This window comes from Vigna unguiculata, chromosome 1 (genome assembly GCF_037176805.1).
Source record: "Vigna unguiculata cultivar grain cowpea cultivar isolate G323 ecotype 2 chromosome 1, ASM3717680v1, whole genome shotgun sequence".
Taxonomy (NCBI): domain Eukaryota; kingdom Viridiplantae; phylum Streptophyta; class Magnoliopsida; order Fabales; family Fabaceae; genus Vigna; species Vigna unguiculata.
This window is the reverse complement of record NC_140792.1, coordinates 31081331-31092109: the sequence shown is the minus strand read 5'-3', so window position 1 is coordinate 31092109 and position 10779 is coordinate 31081331. Positions and strand designations below refer to the sequence as shown.

Genomic DNA, 10779 nt, shown 5'->3' with positions numbered 1-10779 from the left:
TAGTTAAAAAATATCTAGCACTGAAATTCTACTTGCAATTGTAGCTATATATGAATTTCTCAATTAATCATAAAAGTTATATGCACAATTTCTTAACTACTTCTTATGCAATATTTTATCATAGAATATACATTAAAAAAATAATTTGTGTGATTTATGTAATCACACACATTAACGTACTAAAAAAACTTGATACCATGTAGCATTACAATATTGTCTAAAATAGTTAATAGTAACGAAAAGATCGGTGGAATTTGAGAAATCGTTAGAGCAATGCTTGTTTCATGGATGAAGAGAGAGAGGGGAGAGAGAGGCAAGAAGGCGTGAGAAAATGAGATTGTAAGAAAAAAGAAAGGAACTTCAGAAGGGAAATTCAATTCCCTTCTTGTTGTTCCCCTACCACGGCCAATTGATCTCGCGGTGAGGAACAATAAACCAGAACATTAAGCAAAAGTCTTAATTCAAATACCACAAAACAAATGCAAGTGGATTTTTGCTGAGAAAGGTGATCATTGCAACAACATTGTACACAACATCATCGTCACACCCTACCATGTTCACCGACAATTCCTGCCAACAAAAAAATAATAAAATGGCCTCTCGCTCCTCATCTATCGCCACCTCAATTCCAGCTTCCAGCGTCAAGAGAAGGCTCTACCAAGTTTGGAAAGGAAATAATGTACACTTTTTTCCCTTCAAAATCTATACACCATGTATACTGTTTCCGCCACTTAATGTTTCTCTTCAATCAAAATCAAACTTTACCCATATTTTTTCATAAAATATTTGTTGGTTGTTCTTATTCGCATGTTTAGTATAAAATCTATAAAGAAAAAAGTAAAAATTGATTTTCAATAGTACAATTTAAACCTTTTTAGTGTTTTTTAGGTTATTGGATGCCACAAGGAGGAAAACTAGGTTTTATGTGACTCGATATGATGAGTATTTGCCATTTGAAAACATATAAAGATATTTGGTACAATTGTTATTATTACCACCATCGTAGTAGTAATCTTGGTTTATCTTCTTTCTTTGATAGGAATAAAACCTTTCTAATACACTTATTCCTTACTTTATTACTCTTCCATATCATAACAATAAAACTTTAGACAGATTCAAGTATGTGGACCTTAACTTTGAAAGAGAATTGACAGTATAAACAAGTAATCTATTAAGGATATACTTTATTCATCAAATTGTTTATTTAAGAAGTAGTTTACAAGGTAATAATTTCACTATATTGTGATATAATTTAATTTTGCATAATTAACATTTTTGTTGTCAGAAATTTCTATGTGGTGGAAGATTAGTTTTCGGTCAAGATGCATCATCTCTTTTTCTAACATCGTTCCTGATTGGAGGTCCTGCAATAACATTTTGCATAAAAATGCTATTATCATTAAAGAAAGAAGATGCTCACTTTAGCAACCCTGTACTAATTGGAGGAGTGGTTCTCACAGTTTTGGTTGGTAAAGTTGAAAGGTTTTTCCTTATCAATATTGAGTACTTAACATGGGAATGATATTCTTAACATCACATTTCACTGGCTGTAACAGGTTTTTGTTTTTCTCTTCATGACATCTAGTAGAGATCCAGGAATTATCCCTAGAAATGCACAACCACCTGAATTAGAAGAACCTTTAGACATAAACACACCATCCATGGAATGGTTAAATAATAAAGCCCCTAATTTGAAGTTTCCCAGGGTGAAAGATATGACTGTTAATGGTCACACAATAAAGGTGAAATTTTGTGACACTTGTTTGTTGTATCGTCCACCACGTGCTTCTCATTGTTCTATCTGCAATAATTGTGTGCAAAAGTTTGATCATCATTGCCCTTGGGTTGGTCAGTGCATTGGATCAGTAAGTTCTCCAACTTATCTACAACATTAATGTTTTCTTCTTTTATCTGTAAAAGTTTTGAATATACTGATATGCGCTATTACATATCACATATTAATACGTAATGTATGTTTATTGAATTTGATAACAAATGAACTTAGAACATGTATTGATATGCCTTATTTTTTCAAAAGAACCTAACTTTGTTCCTTTTGTTCTTGTTCTTGCAGCGTAATTACCCATTCTTCATTTTGTTCATATCATCATCAACCTTGTTGTGTATATATGTGTTTGCTTTTTCTTGGGTTAACCTTCTCCGACAAAAGGGTAAATTGTGGGTCAACATGTCACATGATGTTCTATCAGTTACTCTCATTGTGTATTGCTTCATAGCTGTTTGGTTCGTGGGAGGACTAACAGTTTTCCATCTTTATTTGATTTCCACCAACCAGGTATTCATTTGTTTTTCCATTGAACATTAATATTTGCAACATTTATATAATGGTTTCTTATTGCTTGTACATGTGATTATCTTAGAATTGCTCATTAGTTATGTAGTTTAATTTATGTATACTATTATTCTTACTTAGATATCTAAGAAGATTAGACTACTTTACTATATGATTTTCTGTATTAATATGATGTGACACTACAAAATAATGATTTGTGGATGTTTAAAATGTAATTTTTGTCAACCAAAAACCATCAAATGTGTTTTATTTTGAAAACTAAAATAGTTGTCACAATTTAATTGTCACTCGGCAAACTTGAACTTCACCACAAAACAATCCTAGAATAACTAATAACCTTGTAAAATAACCTGATCAATTTTAGACAAAGTTATTGTATTTAACATCAATTAAGAAAATTATTGGTTGACATTTGATTAAAGCTTTGCCAATGTCAATTGAAAAATTATTGACTAACTTTAATTAGAAAATAATATCAACCAAGATTCACTAATAGATTATAAATAAGTATTTTTTTTTGAATTATTAACAATTGCTAATATTCAATTAATTCCTTTTACATTTTTTGGTAATTGAAATATTTTATCCAAATGTGAAAATAAAAATTCAATAAATTTGAATTGTCTTATCTAAACAAAACATTTAAAAAATAAACCTATTTGAAATAAAATCAATTCAAATTTAATGTATTTGAATATCTTAGAAACAGTGAAACTCTTTATGTAAACCCAAGCTTAGACTTTCACTATGAATATTTTTAAAGGTTAATTTGGTAAAAAATATTTTTGTAAAGTTCCAAATCAATAAACAATACTTTTAATTGAAAGAAAGAGAAACAAATCAACAAATTTTTTGTAGAGACTTTAAAAAAAAAAAACAAAAACTTTCAAGAGAAAACTTTATGCAATCTTCAAAGACAAACTAAGAAAAAAACTAAACCAAAAGATTAAAAAATGTTGACACAAGACTCAAACCAAAGGAAGTGGAAACCTAGAAAAGACTCACAAAAGGGTATAGCTAAACAATAATAATTACCATAGGATTTATATTTAAGTTGCCCAATAAAATTTACCAAACCCAACAAATTATTTTCACATAAATTTGATGATTTAATTAGGCTAATTCCCATGAAAACAACTAGAATTTGAGTCCAAGGTTTTATAGGTTAAGGTTACCTTTTTTTTTTTTTTAAATTTAATCTTCAACTTTTCTTTGCCATTTTTGTTGTAATAGGTATCGAAATCTTGTATTCTTTTTGTCTACCATTTACAAACTTGAAAACCCATTCTTAAAATAAAATCTAAATTTTATTTTCAATAAAAAAATTAATCTTTATGTCTACAAGTTTCAAATAAACTCAATAACAAGTTTATTCAAGAAACTCTCTCAAAAATCTTATCACAAAAGCAAATTCTCTAAAATTGAGAGCTTGATACTCTTTTCCTACACAAGATTGTTCAAACATTATCACAAAAATACTAAAGAACAAGGAAAAAGGCTCAAATCAATAAAGGTAGACTCAAACTAGATAGTCAAGCAAACAACCATACCTATATAACAAGTATGTCTTAACCAAGATGAAAACAAGTAGATACCAAACTTGACTAATGAATTACTGTGTAAAACAAGATTAGAGTAGGAAATCATTAATGTATCTCGGTATAAAATAATAGCCAACAAGAAAATAAAATAGTCATATCACTTAAAATTGGGTTTGAAAAACGAAGGAATTTCACTTGGAAAGAACACTTATGAGGTGATGTAACACCTTCATGTAACCAATTGAAGTCAAAGCTCTTGATACCACTTAATGTGGGGTATCTTGAAATTTGTGAAGGGTTTGCCTAATCATCAAAGAATTTGAACCGAAGAACTATGATATAACTCTCTTGCCAAAAAAACATATAGACGAACAAGAAATGTTAGAATAAAAAACAATGGACAAAAGGGGTAGGATGACCACATTTACTTTAAATTCTTGGAGGATAAGTGAAATGTTGATTCACCACTTAAAAGAGGCCATCAAAGATCACATTCTCAAGACTCTTAAAATATTACAAAATCCTAAAAATTTAATATTCAAGTGTGCTTTGTAAAAAAAAAGGGACCATTTATTTAGAGTGAAGAAAAGGTTCAATAAGCTTTCCATCAATAGGTAAGAAACACAACAAACTCATCCAAAGAAGAAGAACTCAACTCATGACTGACACAATCATCTATAATGAGAGTGAGGGAAGTTTTGATTCTCTCATTAATAAGGTGGTTATGTTAATGAACTAGCTTAATCACGTAGGTGGTTAAGATAGTTCATGCACACTCTCATCATATATTTTAAGAATTAAAAAATATATATTACATTCCCTAATTTCTTCTTCAAACTCTTTTAGTCTCATATTTTACTCTTTTATTTCCATGTTTCCCTCTCATGCTTATGAACCCTCGTAAACTCTTTAGATTATAGCCTTTCCATCGATGACCTTATCTCATATAAATTCACATGAACTATAATTTCCACAAAAATAACAATTTATTGATTAAAACACAACATAAAAAGTTACTTATAAAAAAAAGTTTAAATTGCCTTATTGTGGACTTAGATGATAATTAATAAAAAGAAGACCATCGATCTTTATGAATATCATATGACCTTTAACAATTAGTTATTAATTTGATAATGAAAGGTTAAAAGTGTTATTCCATAATTTTTCTTTTCATTCTACCCTCATAATAAAAATAACATATATACTGACTTTTTTTTTTTTTTTTTTATCTTGTGTTTTGTTACAGACAACCTATGAGAATTTTCGGTACCGATACGATAAGAAGGAAAATCCATATACAAAGGGAGTATTGCAAAACTTCAAAGAACTTTCGTGTGGTAGGATCCCAAAAACAATGATAAATTTCAGAGAATGGGTTCTGGTTGAGGATGATAATCCAGACGAATCCTACACTTCAGATTTGGAAAGAGGTTTTATAAGCTCAAAGCAGAAATTTGACATGGAAATGGGAACAATGTATGGCAAAGATGGTATGAGAGTTCCTTCCATTTTGAAGGAACTGGATTATAACGGCATTGATGATACTCTAAAGAAAAAAGCAGGAGAAAAAGAAGGTGAATATGATATTTTTGTTCCTGCTGATAACACAAAATCCAAAACTGGAGGACCCAATGCAAAAGAAGAGAAGCAGTAATAATGGTTCTTTGAAGGTACCATTTAAAATATATTACTCATGCATTATGCCCTAAACAGTGAATGATCAAGAACTTTTGCTGCAAGAGATTTGCAGAACTTGTTAGTCACAGAAAGCTTGAGGACTTGAAAATGATTCCAAGTAGTAATAGCTGTCTTTGCTGCAGATTCTTTTGGCAAATGGACTCTTCTGAGGTTAGAATGTTGATTTTCTGATGAATGAGGAAACATGCAAAAGGTTCTTAAGTGAATGAAACAAATGACATGTCTCAATGGAAACTTAGATATTTTCAATGCTGAGAGAGAGAGAGAGGAGAGAAAAAAAAAGGTGACAAGTTACAAAAACTGACATATGTTCACATATGAATGCAGGATCTATAAATGAATGAAGGAGTTAGATTAATCAATGATGAACAGTTTTATTCCCTTTCTTAAAGTTAGTTAGGATGCTAGATTTTGTCTGCAATTCCAATTGTTTTGTTATAGTATGGAATAAGAGTAATATATCCTTTCACTTAATTATAAAAAAAAAATAAGTAAAAAGTAAATACAATTTTAGAATATTAGAAGAATTTAGAAATGTTCAAAGAAAAATACCTTTAATCTTTTTTCCTATTTTCCTTCTATATTAGTTGAAATTTATTACAAATTACAAATAAATGCGTATGCTTGTTTTGTAATTTTTAATATATTTTAATTAATAACTAGAATGTGTTATTAGCACTTTTTCCTTTAGTAAAACTTTTACTTTTGAATTTCAAATTTGTTACTAACACATACTAGAAGAAATAAGATTAGTGTCTTTTTTATGTAATATCTATGCACATTGTATTTTTGTAACTAGAAAATATTATATGCATATTTTCTCTACTTTAAGCAATAATGACAGAGTATGTATGTAGAGATCAAAGTTCATATATTATGTAAGAAATAAATGAACTCTTTTCTTTTTTTTCTTTTTCAAAATATAACAAATATCGACCACTTTCATATGTATTAAAGAAGAGTTATCTTTATACTCTTTAATTTATTGTGAAATTTATTAATAAAATGTTCACTCATTTTTTTATGCAAGTAGAGGATTATTGGTCTATTAACAATAAAAGAAAGTCCCAATCAATCTTGGGGTGGAAAAACGCTTATCCATTGAATTATATACAGTCTTTTTAAATATTATATATCGCTACTTAAATTATTTACTTTTTTAGACATTTGTAAAATAAAAATTAAATTTCAAACATATTATATAAGTAAAATTAATTAACTTACCCATTTCTTTTTATCGAACATGGAAAATCAACTATTTTTTTTTTTTCACATAAAATTTAAATGTTGTTGTTAGTTCTTTTGTTTTAGTGTTTTTTTTTTCATTTCAGTACACTATTAATTTTTTAAATTCCCAATGGTAAAATTTGGGTTTTTAAAAGGGTTCGTTTTGATTATTTATAATAAAACGTTAAATATATTAATAGAGTTGGTTAACATGTTAAATATTTTACTTAAAAGCATCAGAATGAATTTTTGTAAACTATAAACTTTGTATTGAAATTTTTAAGACTTTGTCAATGAACATTTAGTTAAGTTTATTAACTTATTTAATGTTATAGTTAAAGTAAGTAATAAATATTAATAAAAACATAAAATATCATCTAACAGGAAGCAATATTTATAACTACTCACTTTTACCTGTATATACTAGTTGAGTAAAAATATATTTACTCGCATATATTTATTATAAGAAAAATTCAAAATTATATAATAATTACATATATTGGATGTTGTTAAAAAGAAAAATTCCATGTAGTGTTTGCTCTTTTGTCGTCGTGGTTTTTTTCTGCTTCGTGTGACACAGGTTCAGTTTTGGCTAAGCGGTTGTCTTCGTGCTGAGCGAGACTGGTGCGTTATCTTTCTTTCTGCATTTACTTTCTGGTTTTAGTTTTTTTTCTTGCACTCTAGATGTTCGTTAAAAAGGAAAGGGTTCGCTGGTTGTGGTGGAGTGTATTGCTTTCTTCTCTGGTGTGCCCTCTATCTGTTTGTGTTTTTGCTTCATTCTTTTTTCGGTTCTTAAGGATATGGGGTCAGATTTTTTTGGGTTTGCCATTCCTTGGTTGGGAGTGTTTACATTTACAACAAGGGGTTGATATTTCTCCTCCCAAATCTGCTTGGGAAGTTGGTATGAATGCATAAAAGAAAACTTTTGCCCAGTTCTTACACAATGCCTGTAATATTCCCTTTTTTCAATTGCCACCTCTTTGCATTAAAGGCGACATGGTAGCGCTCCTAGTGGCTGAAGAAGACTACCTTGCGAGGTTGGACGAATGCAAAAATCATCTACATGGGAGAGTGATTCTCCCTAAAGGTGATAAGTCTTTAACTCATCTTTAGCTATGCAGAGAGTTGGCCAAACCTTGGAAGTCCCTTGAATCTTGGAAAGTCATCCCTCTAGGAATCTGAATTTGCATTTAGTTCCGTAGAGGACATGATTATGAGTTTTAACCATTGGTTCTTGGAACCTCTCTCCGGGTATGTTAAGACTTTACCTGGTCCCAAATTTGTGTGCCCACTATGATGAAATTAACCAAAAAATCTATGGCCTACCGCTTGAATATTGGAAGCCTAGGCTATCTTTTCAATTGCTAGGGGCATTAGTATCCTCGTAACTTCGGATGACAACACTATGATGAAGACATAAGGTTTCTTTGCTCGTGTGCTCGTTGACGTGGATCTTTCAATCGAGCTACCAAATCAACTTTTGATTAAAAGGCCAGAGTTCACTTTTGTTGCAGATATGGAGTATGAGAAATTTCCTCCCTTCTATTCTATTTGCAATGTGATAGATCACTATATTGACAATTGAAAAAGGAAATCCAATGAGCATAGCGGCATTAAGAACACTTCTAAGTTTATGTTCCTAAGCCACAATTTGAAAAGGTTTGATATCCACTTGGGTGGTCTGAGGAAAAAATTGTTTCTGCTGATTCCTGACCACGACAGAAATGGGGAAACTTTTTCTAAAAACCAAATGGTTGAATCTGAATACATGCCTGCCCTTGAGCCTATCACTTTGGTAGAAAAAGAGAATGAGGTTGACTATCAAAACAATCAACATGTTGATTCTGTTATTCATCATTCTGAATCTTTTGTTCATCAGAATTTTACAGTAGCAGAGAATTTGTATCATAATGATCAGCATATGGATTGTGGTCGTGAAAACCCTGAGAATGACGCTGCCAAAACGCATGATAGAAATGAGGTTCAATTTAAGAAAGTTCCAACTGATTATGCGATGGCTTATCAGTTTAACAAGGATTGTGACACTCCTTGTTAGATCTATCTGTTGATATAGAAGCTTGTTGAAGTTTAAAGATTTAATGATTACAAGCTTGAAGATTTGATATTTGATGCTTCCAACTACAATATGGTAGCTGACAATGATGCAGGTGTTAAAGATGTTGATCTTGTGTTTGATCTCAGGTTTGGATTGTAATTTTTGGTTTTAATCATGCTCTAAGTGATTACTTAACCTTGATTTGATCATTACTAACTTGGAAAGCCTTTGAAAGTATTATGGACCGCTTTGTGGTTTGAAATTATGTTTTAATATGTTAAAATGTTCCTAGACTTTCTAGAAAAACAATGAAGAACATTTTAATAGATTAATATGATGATTTAATCTATTAAAATCACATAAAACTCAAGTTGTCATGTTGGCTTTCTTTCAATCCATTAAAACAACTTTGTAATCGAATAAAATCACTTAAATTTCAAGTCTTGTTTGCTGGTTCGGATTTAATCAGTTAAATTGATGAGTTAATCGATTAGTTTCACAAGTGAAATTGACATTAAAACGAAGTTTTAATCAATTAAAATAGACAAATTGAAATCTATATATCTCTCAATTTAAAACTATTTAACAAGAAACCAAAACCATTCTTTTTGAAAACATTTTTCTATTGAGAGAGACTTAGATCTGAGATTACAAAACAATTCTTAGAGCCTTCTTGCCTCAATCTTTTTGTTCAAATCCTTGGTTTTAAGTTCACATTGTGATTACCTTTGTGTCTCTTTTTCTCAATTGCACTTGAACTTTCCAACTGATCTTGTTCCCATTTTTGTAAGTTCTCTGGTGTATTTTGTCGAGTAAGGTTGTCAAGAGTGTTACTTGTGATAGGGTTTCACAAGTGGTGGTAGAAGATCTAGTAGGGTTCAAGATCTTATTGTGTGTATTGTTTTTCTTGTTTTCTTGAGGAGTTCTTGTAATACTTGAAAATATAGTGGTTTGGTCTAGTCAGGATGATTAGGCAACTGAATGTAGTTTGTGATAGAGTGAACCAGTATAAATATTGGTGTATCATTCTCTCTCTATCTTTTTGTTCACTTTTCTTGTAATATTGCACATTATACTTGCCATATACTTTGCATGTTGAAATATCTGTCAACTAATCTCTAATTTTTCACTAAATCGGTTTATTGCATTCTTATTAATTCACCCCATTAATCAATTCAATCATCATGTCATCTTATTTTGAAAACTGGTGATAGTTCAATTCACCCCCTCCTCCCCCCTCTCCATCTTAAACTCAACCCTTTAAATCTAACATCACCTCCCCTTCTAACAAGAATTCTCAAATTGTTGTTGAAGCTAATCTTATTTCTAAACTCTGGGTTGACAGAGTTGAAGAGGAAGAATCCTCAAGTGAATTTGAAGATATGGAGGGTGATGCTGCATCTTTTCAGCCGGATGTATCTACCAAAAAACCTGCCACCAAAGAAAACTACTAAAGCTCCAAACAAAACTTAAAAGGTGCCAATAAAAAGCTTTACATGGATATTAAAATCATTTTTTGGAATGCTCATGGTTTGCTAATGAGAGAACTGTTAACATGCTCCAGAGTCTCATTTTGGATCATGGACCTCATTTGGTTTTCATAGCTAAGGCTATGGTTAGTTTTCAAGGGTCTCATGTGCCCCTTTTAGTACTCTTAGTTTTAGCCTCTTTTTTTTCTATCAGCATTAACTTTAGACTTTGTTATTACCATACCAATAGAGTTGGTTTGATGCCTAATCTTTGGAGTTTGAGAAAATTTGATATCAGGTTTCCGTTTTACATTCAGACAAACAATATATATCTATTTTTGTTAACGTGTAGGAGAAAGTCTGTTACATTGCCGGTGTGTATGGTTCAACTTCTTATATTGCTAGAAGAATCTTATGGTTCAAACTTAGCAATCTTCAGAATGCTCACATTGGTTCCTGGTGCATCTTCGATGA

At 30.6% G+C, this 10779-nt stretch overlaps 1 protein-coding gene across 2 annotated transcripts; it reads left to right on the top strand.

The window, feature by feature from the left end:
* Window positions 1-302: 302 nt before the first annotated feature.
* Window positions 303-5911, top strand: LOC114163573 (putative protein S-acyltransferase 1). 2 transcript variants are annotated; one of them, XM_028047885.2, is made up of 6 exons: window positions 303-679; window positions 1286-1465; window positions 1557-1865; window positions 2075-2296; window positions 5102-5525; window positions 5676-5911. In XM_028047885.2, exons 1-5 carry the CDS (start codon window positions 554-556, stop codon window positions 5507-5509), a joined length of 1245 nt encoding a protein of 414 aa, XP_027903686.1. In that variant the 5' UTR covers window positions 303-553; the 3' UTR covers window positions 5510-5525; window positions 5676-5911. The 2 variants fall into 2 exon arrangements, with proteins under 2 accessions (XP_027903686.1, XP_027903680.1); XM_028047879.2 differs by having other exon boundaries at window positions 5102-5911.
* The last annotated feature ends 4868 nt before the right edge of the window (window positions 5912-10779 follow it).